This window comes from Liolophura sinensis, chromosome 7 (genome assembly GCF_032854445.1).
Source record: "Liolophura sinensis isolate JHLJ2023 chromosome 7, CUHK_Ljap_v2, whole genome shotgun sequence".
Classification (NCBI taxonomy): domain Eukaryota; kingdom Metazoa; phylum Mollusca; class Polyplacophora; order Chitonida; family Chitonidae; genus Liolophura; species Liolophura sinensis.
Genome location: NC_088301.1, coordinates 42,164,345 through 42,184,682, shown reverse-complemented (window position 1 = coordinate 42,184,682; position 20,338 = coordinate 42,164,345). Strand labels below are relative to the sequence as shown.

General features: G+C 38.1%; 1 protein-coding gene across 1 annotated transcript; it reads right to left on the bottom strand.

Annotated features, from left to right (window-relative positions):
* Positions 1-6,381: 6,381 nt before the first annotated feature.
* Positions 6,382-20,338, bottom strand: LOC135469986 (transketolase-like). Its single transcript, XM_064748664.1, has 12 exons — positions 19,978-20,338; positions 17,790-17,907; positions 16,137-16,250; positions 15,526-15,623; positions 14,301-14,492; positions 13,269-13,396; positions 12,786-12,982; positions 12,408-12,521; positions 11,426-11,633; positions 9,184-9,398; positions 8,442-8,658; positions 6,382-8,068 (listed from the first exon to the last, which is right to left on the bottom strand). Exons 1-12 carry the CDS (start codon positions 20,202-20,204, stop codon positions 7,899-7,901), a joined length of 1,998 nt encoding a protein of 665 aa, XP_064604734.1. The 5' UTR covers positions 20,205-20,338; the 3' UTR covers positions 6,382-7,898.

Below are 20,338 nucleotides of genomic sequence, written 5' to 3'. Positions count from 1 at the left end.
ATTGAATATCTTCGCAAGCCTACAGCTCTGGGCATGCAGCCACTATTAAGCTGTCTGGTGCGTCTAACGTCATGCATGAATAGCAGTGCATATACTGGCTGGCTACTATCGAGTTTCGTGTAAGCGGGCACAAAGGACGTGTGTGCGTTCTGTCTCTGGGATGTGCTTTGTCCTTGGAGATAACTATAACGAATGATGTTAGGCTGAACTCTATGGCTGCAATCTATAGTTAAGGGCATATATATAAAGGCGTTCAGCTACGTTAGGACCTACGGTAGGACCTTTTAAAGTTAAGATCACTTAACTACCATGGCGAGGTAATGCCTACAATAGGCCTAGTAGTTGCTGTGGCATAGTTAAGTGAACGTAACGTGAAGAGTGCTTCTTGAAAATGGGCCCCCAGCGCTTTATAAACTGTCGGTCCGTGATTCACTGTAAAAAGCACTAGCATTATCGTGGAGGTGTCACCATGTACCAGTTATCACATTGTCGTCACTGCAGGGCTTTACTCTGTGTCTCTGCATACATGCTTAAAAGTCTTTTTGCGGTAAGTAAAACCTATGTGTATGAGTAGTATACACATGCAGTATACTGCACGAAAATGCATAGGTATCCACCTAATCTTGCGAACCGGTACCGTGCATCAGCGCACAAATTGTTCAGTTTGTGTAAGATATCCATATAATGACATATATAGAATTGCTTCACAAATTGCATGTACCACTGATACATTTATATATCATTGTGGGTGCCTAAATTTATAACTCGTTTTAAAGAGTGTAGCCTAAATGTAATATACCACAGCGCACAACCCAGTCTAAAGAACTGATTTGCGCTTATAGCCTACGTTTGCGGGTCTATATATGGCAAAGGTATCAACAAATGCTTTATTGCATGCTTGCTTGTGAGCTATTAAATACCATATAGTTTGTAGAAAGACCGTGTCTTCATGTATGGATCAAGGTGAGTAACCATGCCATGGCAAAAAGGCAGTTTTCTCTCCTTAACCTTGGTGGGGAGAATTCACCCTAAATAACCGTGCCAAGTTACTGGTGCCTGGTGTTGTACAGAGCAACCATGTCTTTGCATTTGAAGACTACTAGTATTTGATCCATACGAGAGTCTTCGGTATAAGACATGTCACTCTTCAGATGTTTTCTTGTGAAAAACCAAACACAGTTTTGGCAACTCATGGCGTGTGCTGCAATGTCTGAACGTATGGCCGAACATAACGGCCAATGTCAATGCTTTGCGCATGAACTCTCCATCCACAACACGTTTAAATACTATACAAATAAGCGGAAATGATAGGGAGTTGTCTCTATCATTGATGTTTCTAGCTGTCTAACATGTTTTAAATTCACCGCTCAATACATGTCAAGAAAGCATTCAGATGGACATAAAAGTATCTCAAAGTAGTTTTGCAAAGCAGTCCCACTGTGTTGTTGGACATGGACTTGGTGTTTTGGGTTGGAGCATAACTAATTTATTGCTCTGCTTCTTTTCTAATAATAGGAAATGTAATGCTTTTTTGTGCGTTACTTATGCCCTTTTGATAAAGACGTGTGAACTGAACAAAACTTGATCCATCGACCGACGGACGGCCCGTATATGGTTTACAACAGTTCTCAAATAAAGACTTGCAACGCTTTATAAGGTCTACAATCTGTATCTGTACACAGAAAAGACCTCTTAGTAAGGTACAAATTAGTTGTTTAATATTTTGGAAAGACCAGGGCCCGGTTTCACGAAGCACTCTTAACGTTACGTTCACTTAACTACCACGGCAACCAGCACTGTGGGCATTATGTCGTCATGGAAGTTGCGAGCTGGTAACGTTAAGAAAGTTTCGTGAAACTGGGCCCAGGTATATAAAAAGAAATCCTAGGTCTATCTTGCAGCGGGATCAAAACGCACGCTAGCCAAAACGTCGGCAATAAATATGAGTGCGTTATTGTCACTGTACTCAGTGAATTAAACCTTAAAGAAGCATTTTAACATTACCGGATATGCTTTCACCAGAAAGGTGTGCATTTTAGAGCACTCTAGTGTAACCATGTGGTGTTAATTCGACTCAACTACAAGATTGAGTTATGCGACGACAGGCCTATAAAACACCATATATGACCTTAATTAAGGCCATAGAAACTATTTTAATTAATGTATATTTCTCCCTAAGTTATTTCAGCCTGTCTGGAAATGAAATGTATGAATCGAAGTATATATGAACCGGTATAGCTTTCTATCTCAACTGACCCGATAGAAAGTACAATATAGGCTCCGTCTCGTAGTATACTGCACGGGTATAATTTTACTGGATTTTAAAAAAATAGAATACATCAAATACTATGGAGAAATTTAACTGACTGAAAGTTTATTTGTCTTAAAAGGCAGTATCTCAAACGATCAGCTCCGTGTTATCAGCTCTGCTGCCATGTTTATCTCTATACACTAAGAAAAAATGGTGCTATTTAGCACCTTTAGAGGTTCTTCAGAGTGGATCACATACGGAACCTTACTAGGTTATTTGAAGAACCTTTTCAAAAGGTTCCTTTAAGAGCCCTCAACATATGACTCATCACGAAACCAATAAAGGTTCTTTGGTGAAGCTGTTGCAAAGAACCTTACAGGAGTAGTTCTTCAAAGATCCTTTAAAAGTTCTTTCATGCACGGATATGTAATGGTCCTTCAGAGAACTATCTTTCGCTTAATGTATCACTTACGGTTATTTGTAGCACTTTAAATGATCACTTTTAAATATAAAAAAAGCATTTCAGTGATCTCCATCGTCTTACACGATTGTAATGTTGTAACTCTTGAATGACAGATCTCTATCTCTGGTCTATTATTAATATAAAAAATATATGCTGTTCCATAGATACAAGATTTGTTCCCTTTTAGAGAAATGCAATGCTGTTTAAATCACTGCTGCTGTCAGTGTTCTGGGTAGAGGAACCCGGGGATTCCGGATAAACAATACACTTTCCATCTAAAGCATCCCCCATGTAACACACGATTTCAGTCTGCTCAGCGATATTGAAGTGGTCACAATAATTTAGGAAGACAAATTGTTCTAATATCATTTAAAGCTCTGAAACTATTTAAATGTCATAACTAACATTATACATGAAGTAATATTTTGCGAACAAAATATTTTCTCGAGGAATTTTTGCACTTTTATTATGTACTTAATTGCATGCAGAAAACATTGAAAGCAGTACATGCGCACACACCCATGTATAGGTTAATGTAACCAAATCAGTTTAGCCAATCAGCGAACAGTTCGTCCTATCAGTCTCTTGTCAGGTGAACCCCACAAAGGATTACTCATAAACATTCCTGACAGGCTATACCTGACGGTCAGACTTGAGAAGACTAAGGGGTATGGCCCATTACAGATTAATCTTTAACATTTCAATATCACTGTAATTAAATTGAACAAGGTCTTGAAATCCAAGATGGAGGCTGGCCATTAAAGCAAAACACAGTACATGGATAAATTGTTGCTGGGAAGAAGGTCGTACATGTATAAAGCTGTTAAGTAGCAAACAGTAGAAAAGTCAGTACCTAAGAGTGTGTGTCCGCAGGGCGACAAGTGACGATGTGTCTTTATTAGCATTGAACGGATGACCCTTCTGATAATCTGTGACATAATATTTGTACATATACAATGAGTAATATGCATGTATATACAATGATTAAAAAATGAACTGGTATGACAAAATTAATCAACATAAATTATACATGCATGTTGTATATCATGATATTATGAGGTACGATATTAGGGCCGATGACTACCATCTGAGGTCTGGCCAATATATTGTTTGCCACATCCCATGCAAACAAGTGCATATACAACATTTTTACAGTGCAGCACATGTCAAATTTTACATTAAACAAAGAATCTTCTCTCTCAATCTGAAAGCTTGATCCTTCTAATATGTGAATGCATGCTTCAAAATCTAGGTTTATTGCATTTGGAGACCGATGGAGTCACAGATTTTTCTGAAAAGTGAGCGTGAGTTAGCATTTTTTTGAGGCTTGGAGCCTGTCGTTTGCTATTAATGACCTTAGATTTGGCTAGAATATCTTTCATCTTGTCACTGCTTTTTAGAAATGGTAAGGTATTCACAATGATTGAAAAGATGTTGTTATTATTGAGATTATGTTTTGAAACAAATGGAATTACCTTCTAGTCAGGTTTTTTCTGTGAGGGTTCCCTGAGTTCAGTCAATGAATGACTATGAACGGTCCTAATTCCTTTGTCAATTAATCCTTCCGGATAACCCCTGTTGCGTAGAGATGATTTAAGGTCTATTAATCTCTCATTTTGTTTCGATTTTACGTTTACTATTGTACGGATTCTTCTGGCATGGGAATATGGGATTTTTCCCATATATATATATATATATATATATATATATATATATATATATATATATATAGGAAAAGTTAGTGTATTATCCCAAGCGGACATTTCAGTTATAGGTTAATGGTTGATATCTACATGTTTGGATGTAGATATCAATACCTACTGTATTATTTAATATAACCTTCTGGCGAGTAGGGTACCTGGAATAAGTACGGTAATGGTTACCCACTGAGATTAAGGTGTTCAAGCTATACTGGGTCAAAAAGTTATTATGCATTAAAGTATGTCGATTTTTAAAAACTTTTGAACGAATAAGAATGTACATCCAATTTATATTCTGTACAGGCGACCCAACAATACGCATTCTCAGAATAAAGTACGCGTTACATAAAGCTTGTTATCAAACAGTTGGCATAGGCTTGCTACAGGATGAACGCAACGAGAGGTCGCGAGGCGGATGCGTTGTCACAAAAACACTGGCCCGACGACGACAGAGAAATTTTCAGGACGTCGGCGCTCTCGATTGGGTTGCGCGCAGGTCGATCTGTGATACGTCTGTGGTGATGATGGACAACACTGTCAAGTGGTGCAATGCAAGAAAATTGCGCCACCCCATATACACATCCACTGAGAGAAAACTTTGGGTCAACTGATTCATAAATCTGAGTAATTCAATGGAGCTAATTCGACTTATGACCATGTCATGGACGGCTTCTGGGAGTTTTCCGACTAACCAATTGAGTCGAAATATAATCACTTGAGTTTCTTCACACTGCTGATCAGGTGATATGACTCATTTATCTGAGTCAAATTAGCATCACTTAATTACTCAGATTTTTGAGTCAGTTGACCCACACTTTCTCTCAGTACGGCGCGGGTGAAGAACAGTTCTGGAAGCAAACAGCTTTCTTGAGGACAATTGGCCTGCAAATTCACCTGATTTAGCACGTTTGGGACGAAATGGACCTACGCTTGAAACGGCAGCGACGCCTGCTCCAAAACGGTGACCCAATGGTTAGAGACCTAACCAGGGTCTGGGCGGAGATCTCACATGCATTCCTTGCTAGTCTGATGACTTCAATGAGACAGAGATGCACAGAAAACATTGATACTCGCGGTGGACACACCCGTTACTGAGCTTGCCAAACTTCGTTGTGACCCTTCCTCCGTCAGTGACCTTGAAAACGCGTTAGCGATGTGACTTGGATAATCATCTTTTGTCTGCTCATAGACAATATGTTGTTCTTCGACCACGGATAGAAAAAAAAACACGTATGTATTAGAAAATGGAAGAACAATATACTTATATCTATGCACAGTTACTTTGTCGAGGGAGTAGATGCACCCAGTCGAGGCCGTCTTTCATTACAAAGGTCGCCAAGACACCGAGGTGACCGACAGTCGAGAAAACGCGGTAAACTGAAAACTCCAAGGCGCGAGGGCCAAAATCGCAATCTGCAGGACGAAAACCCAAAACTGACAAGTCTGACTTCACACCTTCCGGTTTTCCGCCTTGCATTTTCGACCTTATATTTGTAATGTTGAAATTAAGAAAATTGTGACGCCCGCATGCGGCTTCTTTACTCGTGATAGAGAAGACGTGTAGAACGCAGCAGCTTTCTGGTGCTTATACTATCAGACGCATGGGAGAACGTCCCAATAGCTCAGTGGATAGATCAGATTTCAAATCCTGACAGAAGGTGCCAGTTTTTAATGGAATCTGCGAAATTACTGTGCCACATCATAATCTCCAATTGTCATATTCATTCTTCCGCTAAACCGGCAAATACCAAGGATGAAAAACTCGCGAAAAACAATGGAGCCAATTTGCAATAAGGGGGCCAGGTGTTGGATCCCTGAAACTAACTTTGATAAGTTAGTCATATGTGATGTGTTTTGGATGCTACGAGTCTCTTGACTAGATGGTTTTTAACGTGCAGAAAACCAAAAATTCTTTACATCTTCAAACTTAAGAAAACAGTACACAACATCATGTTTTTTTTTCTGCGTGTATGGCAAGAAACAGATTTATTTTGGCCAATTCACACGTAACAAAACAAATGTAAATCAAAACATGATGTATCATCGAGACCACCCTTTCACCGGACTAATCGGACAAAGCAAAACACAGAGTGATTAATATATTCCCAGACCCACACGCACCTGTCAACAAGAAACTAGCTTTCAGTCTTGGCCAATACCTAGGTTGCAGGATCTGTCGATAATCTGATACTTTTATCAGCTAAACATTTTAGAAAGGTTGTAATATACTGTACACTACAGTAAAACTTTCAATCATTATGTAAATATTGTGGTCAGAATAAGAGAGCTCCATGAATCTGTGTATTACTACGCCTGTTTTATCACTTGAGGTGAAGAGTAATACCTTTCAAATTGAGCAGAAACAAAATGCAATTCATCCCGAACTGTATCTTAACTGAACAAACCTGAACTTAAGTTTGATTAACTCTTTAAGTTTGATTAACTCTTTAGAATAACTTGAACTTCAAAAACAAAAGCCATATTAAAAACAAAAGCCATACTAAAAGAAATGCCTTGCTGCACAATATTTCAGATTCTTCATATTTTTGAAAATCTTAACTTTAGGACTACGTAGCCAAGAGTAAAACATTCTCCATACATGTAAAAGCAGCAGAGCCATCTAAAAGTATGCTACTTTGACTCCTAAAAAAAATAATAAAAAATTCTGATAACAGTTAGTGATAAGCACTATCAAAGACGTTAATCATATACATGTATTATTTAAGACAATTGATTTATTCGACGTTTTCACATAAAAATCTTAAGAAATAGTTCATCTACCTTGATGGGTCTCCAACCAATCTATCTATTACATTTGTCACCAACATTTTTTTTTTCATAAAATAAACATCTGAAATAGTTTGGTCAGCTATCTTGATAAGTCAGGTCTTCCTTGATCTTATCAAACACAATGTTCAGCTAAAATATGATTAAAAGCAATATATCCATCATTTCAAAGCACTTCCTCTGCATATTTGTAGTTAAAGTCAGGACAGGCCTTTGCAATATGATGCTTAAATCAACCGCCATAGAGATACTGGGAACATAAATCTCCGCTCTAAAAACATACTCAGTACATATTTCACAAATACCTAAAAATCATCAATCAAAATGTAAATCAAAGTCTGGTGCATTGTCACTGTTTTTCACAGTGATTTAGTATGATGCCACCTTGAGACTGTTATGTTTTGGTGATCACTACTGTCTTGTGTCATATGACTGCTAACCTCACCTGTACCAAGATGAGCAGTTTGAATGATAAATCTTCAGTGAAACAAAGTACAATAAATCTTTATTTTATTCTATCAAATAGGAGAACAGCACTAAAAGTCGCAACCAGCGAACAGAATTTTAGCTTTGTACAAATTCATACAAAACTACGATGACAGCACTTTATGGAAATTCTTTTGGGAATATCAGCATGTGAACTGTTTTTATTTTATTTTTTTTTTGACTTGGCTCCACTCATAGATTATAACAAGACCTAAGACAGAAGCTCCTGAACTGCTTTCACAATGCAATTAGAGCTAATCCCAAACATCTCCATCAACTCTGCACTTTTGCCACTACGAGGGATACGTGGAACAGCCAACCGTTTGATGACGACATTGGGGCACTCAGACAAAGCTCCAGCTACAGCCTCCCCAATTCCCCCTGAGGAAGAAATGAAGATAGTTGTTAAAGACATTCAAGATCATCTTGTACCTAAAACAAAAGGAGTTATCAGAATTGGTCAGACACCTGTAAGGGGCCTGTTCTTCAGTATAATGAGAAAGGATTCAAATGTGTTATGGGTTTGGAAGTCAATAGAAACAAAGTTTACTATCAACAGCAGACACACGCTGATATATTAGTAATATTTTCTTAGCTATGTGGCTGAGAGACAGACTGGATATATAACTCTTCTGAGCAACAAAGGAATAGTGTTATATGATAGAACTATAAACAGTTATTCGCTCAATATATGAAAGGTTCATCAAAATCAATGCAGTTACTAAGGAATACAAAGTACTACATCTACATGTACCTTCTGGGTAGTGATCTTCCACTGTCACAATCTTCCCTCCAGTTTGACCAGCTGCTGTCATTATTGTCTGGGCATCTATTGGCTTAATTGTGAAAGGGTCAATAACTCTTGCATTGATTCCTTGAGCGGCTAAAATGTCAGCTGCTTTCATGGCCTCAGTGAGAGTGACAGCTGCACCAATAATCGTGACTTGATCCTTTCCGCTCTGACGTACGACCTGTATGAAGACTTATTATCAATACAAGTATTTTTCAAATGACTAATGAAACAGTTTTTCCAAAGTGCTTACATAGCTTTAAGGAACTTTAGGTCTTTACTGAACAAGCTCCACACACAATCAGGGGTGTCGGTAAGAATTACAGAACAGGTACTAAGTTAAGAGCCATAATGTCTTTTTTTAACCAAGAATGTGGTTCAGTATTAGTCTCATTTTAATCAGTAAGCAGCATGGCAAAACATGACTGCTCTCACCTGCAGAGTCATTTGAAGTCATATTTGAATTACCCCATTTAAAACAGGTAGGAAAAGTATCTGAAATGTCAAGATTTCTATGCTTTCATATCTTCAGTCAGTCATCGGGCAATTTGGCAAAAAATCACTAATGACAACAGTGATATGAAAGGCTAAGTACATTTGTGTATATATATTTATATGGATACTGTAACTCCAAGCCAATTTAAGCACATTTCTTCTTTGTTTTATCATAGTATTTTTCTAGGATTATTAATTAATAATTTCTCACCTTAGCCTGACCAATTTTGAAGACTTCGTTTGCCTTGTAGATGACAGGGGTATTGGGTCGACTGGTTCTCATAAATGCTATTCCTGTGGTATTAGCCATTAGTTCCACAGCTCGCTCACAGGACACCGCATCACTAGGGTAGAACACTGTGCATTCTGGGATTGTCCTAAACATGGCAATATCCTCCAGCGCCATCTGTGAAGGTCCATCCTCTCCTGCAACAGCAATGCAAGTTGCACATAATCGATTGCAACTTATACTGCACACTTCAGAATAACCACACAGTCAAACATGGTAATAAGCGGAGCAAGTCTATGAAGGGCACGACCGTTTAGTCTTGAATGAGGAGGGACAGCTGAATAAGCGGGTATCTCCACTTCAGATACTAGAAAAGTTTCCCAGGTGATATGTGTTAACAGGCCAATGACAATTACTTCCTGATTACATTTTGAGAATCTGTGACTGAGCACTGTGTGGTTTGGCATGAGTGATCACACTAGGAATCTCACAAACCAAGATGGGAATACTATAAATCATACTAGGAATCTCACAAACCAAGATGGGAATACTATAAATCACACTAGGAATCTCACAAACCAAGGTGGGAATACTATAAATCACACTAGGAATCTCACAAACCAAGATGGGAATACTATAAATTACACTAGGAATCTCACAAACCAAGATGGGAATACTATAAATCACACTAGGAATCTCACAAACCAAGATGGGAATACTATAAATTACACTAGGAATCTCACAAACCAAGATGGGAATACTATAAATCACACTAGGAATCTCACAAACCAAGATGGGAATACTATAAATCACACTAGGAATCTCACAAACCAAGATGGGAATACTATAAATCACACTAGGAATCTCACAAACCAAGATGGGAATACTATAAATCATACTAGGAATATCAAACATATTAGGAATGTCAAAAGTCGTATTGGGAATGTCATAAACAACATCGGGAATATTCTACACCATACTGGGAATTTCCTAAATCATAATGAGAATGTCATAAATCATATGGGGAATATCCTAAATCACGCATGGGAATATCCTGAGTTGTACTGGGAATATCCTAAATCATGCATGGGAATATCCTGACTTGTACTGGGAATATCCTAAACCACGCATGGGAATATCCTGAGTTGTACTGGGAATATCCTAAATCATGCATGGGAATATCCTGACTTGTACTGGGAATATCCTAAATCACGCATGGGAATATCCTGAGTTGTACTGGGAATATCCTAAATCACGCATGGGAATATCATGAGTTGTACTGGGAATATCCTAAATCACGCATGGGAATATCCTGAGTTGTACTGGGAATATCCTAAATCACACATGGGAATATCCTGAGTGTGTTACTGGGAATATCCTAAATCACGCATGGGAATACCCTAAATCACGCATGGGAATATCCTCAATCACACATGGGAATATCCTAAATCACACATGGGAATATCCTAAATCACACATGGGAATATCCTAAACCACACTGGGAATATCCTACACCACATGGGAATATCCTAAATCACACTAGGAATATCCTAAACCACATCGGAATATCCTAAATCACACATGAGAATATCCTAAACCACACATGGGAATATCCTAAGTCACACTAGGAATAACCTAAACCACATGGGAATACCCTAAATCACGCATGGGAATATCCTCAATCACACATGGGAATATCCTCAATCACACATGGGAATATCCTAAATCACACATGGGAATATCCTAAACCACACTGGGAATATCCTACACCACATGGGAATATCCTAAATCACACTAGGAATATCCTAAACCACATCGGAATATCCTAAATCACACATGAGAATATCCTAAACCACACATGGGAATATCCTAAGTCACACTAGGAATAACCTAAACCACATGGGAATATCCTAAATCACACATGGGAATATCCTAAATCACACATGGGAATATCCTACACCACATGGGAATATCCTAAACCACACTGGGTCTATCCTAAATCACACATGGGAATATCCTAAACCACACTGGGTCTATCCTAAATCACACATGGGAATATCCTAAACCACACTGGGTCTATCCTAAATCACACATGGGAATATCCTAAACCACACTGATAATGTTGTGAATAGTACTGAGAATGTAATAAATCGCACTGGGAACAACTTTAGCATGCCCTCTTCCTTCTCACATGGCATAAGTGACATTTTGTCTGTACTCTTACCAATGGATACTCCAGCATGTGAACCACAGAATTTCACATTGGCTTGGGAAATAGCCCCCATGCGAATCTGATCGAAGGCACGGGATAGGAAGGCCGCAAATGTACTGACAAAAGGGACAGTCCTCTTCCTAGTGCCACATCCAATAGCCACGCCAACCAAGTTCTGTTCAGCAATGAAGCACTCTATAAATCGTTCCGGGAAAGCATCCTGAAAGGAAAATGATTAACACTGCTTCATGGAATTATACAAAACCGTCACTCATTATTATGCAATGACAATAAATACCAAAATGTTGTCCCAAATACCCACACAAAAATATTTTCAAATATCATTTTCTCTTGAAAAAGAAGACAAAAAAAAAAAAATTCGAAAAAAAAAAAAAAAAAGAGACAATATTTGTATAGCAGTTGTCAATCACTTTTATGTTTTCTTCTTCAAAATCAGCTGAAAACTCTGATCCATGATGATATCTTTATGTCATGCTAACAGACCTTCCCACGTACGGCCGGAGAGGAAGCCAGCATGAGCTGGATATTCCTTTTTTCATTACGCTAGCGAACTAACCAACCAAGCCCCCGAAATGTGAAATAATGGGCCATCATTAAAAATATATTCACTGGGTGCAACTTGGGTGACCTACCACATAAATGTCTAGGTAGTTTTTATGATATGATTATGATATGTTTTTCTTTTTCCTTTTTCTCTCAATTTCTTTCCATGTCATTTTCCATTAGTCACAATATTGTCAAAAGAAAGATTCCATATCTATCTACCCTGTATTCTGCAATTGGGTTAAGCAATTTCCAATGAAATTTTGTCCAGTATGGTTTGCCTATGTAAATGTGATGGAATATCCTGACACATTACTGACTTGATCTCCTCACAGAAGGTCTTGTCACACTAATTTATCGATGATACTCACTTTGCTAAATCAAATACCTATGTTAACAGGCTTCAGCAAAGATAAAAAAAGGAACTGACCTTGAATTTTTGAGCAAATGTAGAGTTCTTCACGTCCCCATCAAGGGCCACAACTCTCTGATTATTTTTGCCAATCTTGACTAGGGCTGTGCCATAAGCTTGTCTTGTGGCCACCTAACATTCCAAAGCAAAATAACATCATCATCACTTCATCAGAACATAAGAATAGAGATCAAACAGATAATGTATTAATTTTTTTGAAAGAAAGATAATGACAGTAGTGATCATTGTGAAGATTTTGATGAACGTTGATAAAATTCTTGTCTTTTTCTGCAAAGTTTTTCAATGACTTCGGTAAATGTACATATGCTGAATACTAACTTAACATTTATACACTATTTAAAGCACTGATATTTGTCTTGTAATTGAAGTACCCACCATTTGTCCCATGTCATAGGTAGGTGGCTGGGAAAGTTGAATGTTATCTATGTCTGCAGGAACAGCATCCTGGGCTGGTGGAGTGGGTGTAATTCCATGGTTCTCTTTGTTTACAATGTTCTCCATAATTGCTGCTAATGCTCCTTCTGCTTTTGCTCCCAAAGCTTTCCCATGCCAGTTCATTTCGTCTTCAATGCCTTAAAAATCACCCAACTTTCAGAATCAATATCTCCAAAATTTTACTAGAAGATACATGTTAAACAAAAGTCAAAATACAAAGACAGTGTCATTACAAAAAAACCCACGTACATTGCCCTATACATTGTACAGGCTACACGGCATACACCCTCTATTATCTCAAGAATAATGAAAAGTGACATTTTAATTTTTGTAATCAAATAAAGCACTGTAACTGTATAAATTTTGAAAGTTTGTGAAATTCTATTATACTCTACATTTGCATGCACCACTTCGAAAGCTTACCCGGAATTCCTTTGCCCTTGTAGGTCTTGGCAATGATAGCAGTTGGGAGTCCCTTCACAGTGCTAGCATCATGGAATGTTTTGCATAAAGTCTCCACATCATGTCCATCCACAACATACGTATTCCACCTGGTAACGAGGAGACATTTAACAACAGTACTTCAATATTCTTAAATAAACTGAGCTGGCAGATATACATTTGTTTAGAGACCTCAAGATCCATAATGGCAGAGTGAATAAGCAATCTGGAAGTAATAGCTGTGTATCAAGTTTCAATTCATCACAATGAAAAACAAAAAGTCCATAACAGTCATAATCCTGTCCACATTGGACGTAGGGCATCAAAACTTTAACTCGATCTGCTAATGTTTATGTTAAAGCCATGTGTCAAATTCCAAATCAAGAAGACAGCAAGTTTTGAAAACAAGTCTGGAAAACTGTTCAAATAATTTTGCCCAAATTGGATGTAGAGGTCTGAAACTCAAACTTGTTCTTCATTCAAGTCATTTGTTCAAGTCATGTACCAAGTGCCAATTCAATATAATGAAACCGGGTGCAAATATGTATTCCCTTTTCCCCACTCCATGAGACCAGTAGGAGACAAATAACAGACAATGCCATCAGGACTAGCACATGATCAGAAAAGGATCGTCCTATTTCAAACTCTTAAAGCAAAGCAGTTCTTCATATACACTGTTGAAGGGACGTCTCAATATTTCACAGTAAGGGAGATAACTGTAATAATTATAAAGCCATATGAACCTGCTCTAGAAACAAGTCAATAAATTTAAGAAATGTAAGGGAAGTAATTCTGCAGAAATAATGGTAATGCCAAACAGACAGACGAACAGACCATGCCATACCATAATACAGGAATTTGAGAAAATTATCTACCGCAAGGTTTCTTGGAACTACATGGCATGATCTAATGTGTGCTTATTGTCCATAAGATACTCACAACTACACTCAACATAAGTTTTCAAGGTGGAAAACAGCGCAGTGTCATTCTGTAGTAAATGTGGTAATTACATACCCGAAGGCCTCCAGGCGTTTCTTGTAGACTTCCGTATCATGTTGAAGACTAGTCGGATCACTCTGCCCCAAGCGATTTACATCAAATATGGCAACCAGATTGTCCAGTTTGTAGAAACTTGAGAATGCAAGGGCCTCCCAGATAGACCCTTCGGCACTTTCACCATCCCCGATCAAGCAGTAGACCCGATAGCTGTAGCAAACAATTTGGACAATTACTTACATTCGAGTGACCCTGCTATAAAAACTACTAATTTTGCCCCACTCTTCAACAAATGCTATACTGAACATATGTTCAGTATACATATGTTTCTGATATGTCAGAAACATTTCGATTTATTTATTTATTTGATTGTTGTTTTACGCCGTACTCAAGAATATTTCACTTATACAACCGTGGCCAGCATTATGGTGGGTGGAAACCGGGCAGAGCCGGGGAAACCCAAAACCATCCGTAGGTTGCTGCAAGACCTTCCATGTACAGCCGGAGAGGAAGCCAGCATGAGCTGGACCTGAACTCACAGCGACCGCATTGGTGACAGACTCCTGGGTCATTACGCTGCGCTAGCGCGCTAACCAACAGAGCCACGGAGGACCCCAGAAACATTTCAAGAAGATAAAATAATCATACGAAAGTAAAACTGTCATGGACGTTGTAACATTCGGATAAAAAGGCACGCAGCACCTCCTGAAGCAAAACCTGCGATGGCACATCGATTCAGATGGTCATAGAAAGTGCACTGAGTATGAGACGGGCGAGCCAGTCTGTAAAAAGCAGAAAACTCTTGCGACAGTCATGGCAGTGTAGAAAAGTCAGTTGCATAAAAAATCACTGATAATATTCTTGAGTAAAACACCAATCAAATAACTAACCAAATAAATAAATAATACAAATTACCTTGAATCCTCAACCTTTTTGCATAGAAAATGTATAGTTTATTATATTTTGAGAGTTTTGAGAAATTATTTGAAGTAATAAATTTCATTCAATTTACATGCAAACTACATTTACTAATCCAGGTACGAAAAAAGGCTGAGGATTAATGATTTCGGTAGAGAGTACATTTTTCCTAATGAGTTATGTTTTTAAGAGATTTGGATTCTTGCAGTCTCTTGCCTTTGGAATCCTATTCAATTCACAAATGTTTTGATGGGGATGCAACCACTCAGCATTTGTGCTTCACATTAGCTGTATTTTCATACAATGAGTTGTGATAGTGTCTCACCTGGCTTTGTCAAAATGCTTTCCTGTGTAAGCCATACCAGCTGCAACACTCAATCCCTGTCCAAGAGATCCTGTGGCCACATCAACAAAGTTCAGCCTCTGCAGACATCATTGGATTATACATTACTTTTACCTGAACTTAATCGGTAGGATGGTGAAATTACAGTGATGTCATGTACACTGTGTTCAGAACCACACAATGTCTTTAGCAAGACAATCTCATAGATAGTATGTGAAAGATATATACATCAGACATATAGACATTGAGAGAAAGTCGACTAAAAGTTACTGAAGTCCATCATAAACTATGCATAATTGTGTAAATAGTAATACAGCAAGTCCAGAAAAATGTAAAAATCTGAACTAATTCTAGAAATATGTGAACAGACAAAACACAAGACATGAAAATAGACAGAATACTACAAAAAAACAAACTTGGCACATAACTTGTTCTCGTCTCATAAGATGTCTCGTTGTCTCATAAGTTGTCTCAGATCTTCATTCAATACAATAAAATAAAAAAAAAACACGGAAAGTTTTCAATAGGGAAAAAACACGACATAATTTTTCAAAAATGGATCATGTAATAATGAGAGAAATTTCTTAACTCACTGGAGTAGGGTGTCCTTCAAGGTCATTGTCAATCTTGCGCAAATTCAGGAGTTCAGATGCTGGGAATAACCCTGCCTCCGCCCAAGCGGCATACAGTATGGGAGCTGCGTGACCCTGTAAGGAGTACAAAATAATACAACAATAACATTCAAGCTTTTACTGGGGTGCATTTCACAAAAACGCTAAATGTTAAGCTTAAACAGCTATCCAGGTCGGACTAGCAATTTTCAGGCAGATAATGTTGGGCCATCAGCTAAAGCTTTCGCTCTTAGATTTTGAAACTTAGCCCAATACTGTTAGTCATATGAATTGGTAGCAAATTTGGCTTTAGAAATGTTGTGTGTACCATTTCTGAATGTTTAAAGATTGGAGAAAAATAGGAAGAAACTAGCTTTTTTCAGTGCATAAAAGTTTTTCAAAGCTCACAAACCACCAAAACTCATCAGTTGTTTTGTCACGACTTTTGTTTTTTCTTTTCAATTTGTATGTATGTTTGGGATGTAACGTCGTGCCGATACTGAACAATTTTTCAGTCATATGACGAAGTGTCTCCTTGTGGCAGGGCGAGTACATGCCACCAAAATAACATGCCGCAGACACCACACATGACACCCTACCCAGTCACATTATACTGACACCAGGCCAACCAGTCCTGTTTCCTTGCTCTGACCTCTCAGTGCCAAGCGAGGCAACAGTTTACTTTTGTGATACGACTCACAAGCTAGAAGTATGCTAAATAATGACAGACAGACCGTAGAAACAGGCCCATGGGCATGAACTTCATGTCAGGTGAAATCACACTTGAGTGAGATTTGAATATTATCAAACGTAACTTTTTTCACAAACTGTACCCCTCTTACTTGGCCACTTATTTTTTCTTCCTCAAACTAGTTAAAACATCATGAAATGTCCAAATGTACATGTAGGCTGATGGTGTGATTCGAAGCCATCACTGCTGGGCAATAATGGGCAGAATTCCATTAAGTACGCCCAGTTTGTCCACAAGGAACCGGCCATAAACCTGATAAATGCTGGTTGTGTCAATGGTGGTACTCAACATGGAAGTAAGTTTGAGTCCAGATACGATGACTGCCAGACTTTAATGAGGACAGATTGTTTTAACATCTGGAGAGTGGGCAATCACCACTACACGGCACGGTGACTTACGCCGAAGGCTTACCAGCAGGTGTTTGCTTTTACGTTACAGGTAATTTTTCACTTGCCCCACTGGCAAGCCAGACAGGCATTTATGGTTGCCCGCAGTACATTTCAATTGTGTCAGATGACAGGAGTGAGTGAGTGCTTGGGGTTTAATGTCGTACTCAACAATTTTTCAGTCATATGACGACGACAGACAGGATAATCGTTAGAATTGAGCCCTGACATGTATTGTACAAAATTACGTTTAATTTTACAGCATAAAGGCAACTCATCACAAATTGAATGCAAATATTTTTAGACAGCGAGTCAATTGACAATTGCAATGCTTTGAGAGGTTACATGGTTATACTGTGCACTAAAAATCTATCCCCTAAAAATGCATAACCTCCTACATTTTAATCAAACCTTAACATACCTTTAAAAGATCAACAAAAAATATGAGAAGCTTTAAAAATACATGTAAATGTAACTTCCACCTGAGTTCATACATACCTTTGACAAGATGAATCGATCGTTGTATGGAGATCTGGGCTCCTGGACCGTATACTTCATGGTTTGGAAGAAGAGCACAGACATGATCTCTGCTGCTGAGCAGCATGATGTTGGATGTCTGAAGCAGTCAACACGAAAGCTCATTTATAATTAGGTAACCTTGTAATCTTGGAGCTGGCAGAAAAATCAGATTGACTGATCAATGTTTTATTTGATCGCCGTGAGTGTTATGGGTCAAGAACCACGGACCTTTGGCAAATCACTGAACGATCTTTCCTGATCGGTGTCCTATGCTTTATTTCCATGTCTAGTGACAAACATTGTTTGATGACTGCACAGCTGACATACTGATGTACATGTAATTACTGCTGCAGATAAATGTGGCTCCCATTAAATCTGCATTTAATTTGCTTGAGGATTTTAGATATTGTCAGGATTTGCTCCATGTCCAACACAAACATCAATTGTGACACTTTTCTGTGAGGTGTTTTTACTTTTAATTTTATGTTACATTTCCCATTTTAAGAAAATATAATTTTTAAGGAAAATCGAACCGGTAATTTTTAAATTAAGTTTTACCATGATTTTTTTGTATTTGAGGTACATCTTCCAACACTGAAATTGTCGTCAGAGAGTCTATTGTTAAGTTACTTTGTAAAAAGACTGCACTCATGTGACATGTATTGTCAACACTAGCCCTGAAGACGAGTCAAAAGTAGGACAGGTTCACATGGCATAACACAGTCACTAAGATTTCTGACTAAATCCCATCCATAGTTCTCTCCCCTTATGTTACATAAAACAGACCCAAGTGGACCCGCTTTGCCAAGTGCACTGCACACATACTAGGCGGGAGAAGTTAAATAACGCTAATCCAGGGAGATTTTCTTAAATGTGTTTACCATCATATCATCAAAGGGCCAATGGACAGACTGAATAAAATGAGTAAATGTGCATACATTACGAAACAAGCTATTTCACTCACTGGTGTTCCCACAACTATATATATCCTAACTTCATAGATGCTCTTATAACATTACATAACTGGTAGGTCCTCTCCCCTTTCATGTGTAAGCAAAGTAATTATATTTAGACTTAAATGACTACTAAAAACACTGCTCTATGATGCATACACTGCCTAACCTAACCCTATGGCTCAGACTGAGGCCTGAAGATGAAGTAAGAGCCTTATGTCAACTGGCAGGAAACTAGAGCAAGCTGTTCAGGATGAATAAGCAGCTCTGTTGGCCCCTCAAACCTCTGTCTGAGTTCACTTCCTGATTATATGTAAAATACACAGAAGGCAAACAGACGTTTTTACATTTATAACAGCTCCATTCAACAAATTCATCTGAAATAATTGTTGGTGCTTTTCCTTTGTGAACCTCTAATTAGATCAGTCAAGGTATAAGTTAGGGCATGTATGGATTTTGTTCCCAAATAGATTTGTAAAGTTGAATTATTTGTCTGCCTTTTATTAAATTAAAACTCGCGTTGTAACTGAACAATGTTCATGTCCGCTTTAGTCTTGTGCTACACCCGGACTTCACATGATTTTTTTTTTGGCATTTCTATGTATTAAAGGCAAATTAAGCAAATGCTGTTTTTAAATTAAGATATTGTAAATAAATTAGTTAATGGAACCCTTATTATCTGGCCACACTGCTATTTTACGTTCTTTTTTTTTTTTATCCAGAACATGACATGCAAAATTTCTAGTTAGCCCATGGAACATAGTCTGGTCGTTGGGGCAGTCAGCGAGGATTTAGTTGCATATATAGGGCTAAATTATATAATGCACGTTGCAACCATAAACTAAATCAACAGAAGCCGGATATTCCATATATTTAAAACGCAGAGACTTAGTTTAAGTAACGATACCGCGCGTTATATGCATGTACTAAAATTATACTTAAACATAATTATAGTGTAAAGGTAAAAACATATCAGCAAGATGCCTAGATCACGTAATCTAGATGAATTGTATTAGTACGTAAATATTTATATACTTCTGATAGTGTGTAAAGGTGGCACAAATCACACAGAATGTGATTTCAGTCCTACTACAGTAATAGTAGTACTGGTACACAAGCGCCGGTAGCGCACATGTGCACAGACCGGCACTTTTCATCTTGTTCAAATATTTGTCTTTACCAAAGATGACATGCAGTTTCGTTTGCATACTCACCCAGAATTACTTGCATTCGTAGAATTGATGCTATGCACCCGCAATTTGTTGGCTATATCGCGTAAATTTTGAACCTTTTTCTGATCGGGTCGGTGATAGTCCGCCATCCTTCTTGCCAGGTTATCAGGGAAGGAGGAAAGCATGGAGTGTTGGTACAGCGCCACCTGGTGGTACAATGAAGGATGTACGCAGACCACCTGATTTACTCTTGTATCTGAGACTAACATAACAGATACCGGTGTTTTATATTATTAGTCCCAGTTCATATCTACATAAAGTAGCGTATAACGGTTCCCCAGGCCTTCTGACAGGCAATCTATGAATACAACCAAATTTTAGTTTTAACCCGAGATAAACTACA

What these genes read in the sequence shown, in the direction of transcription:
- LOC135469986 (XM_064748664.1), bottom strand. Translation starts at nt 20,204, where the DNA reads ATGTTAGTCTCAGATACAAGAGTAAATCAGGTGGTCTGCGTACATCCT. An exon ending in ATCGATTCATCTTGTCAAAG is followed by an intron (nt 16,251 to 17,789) that starts GTATGTATGAAC and finishes TACTCCTTACAG; the next exon opens with GGTCACGCAGCTCCCATACT. An exon ending in GGAAGATCACTACCCAGAAG is followed by an intron (nt 8,069 to 8,441) that starts GTACATGTAGAT and finishes TTTCTTCCTCAG; the next exon opens with GGGGAATTGGGGAGGCTGTA.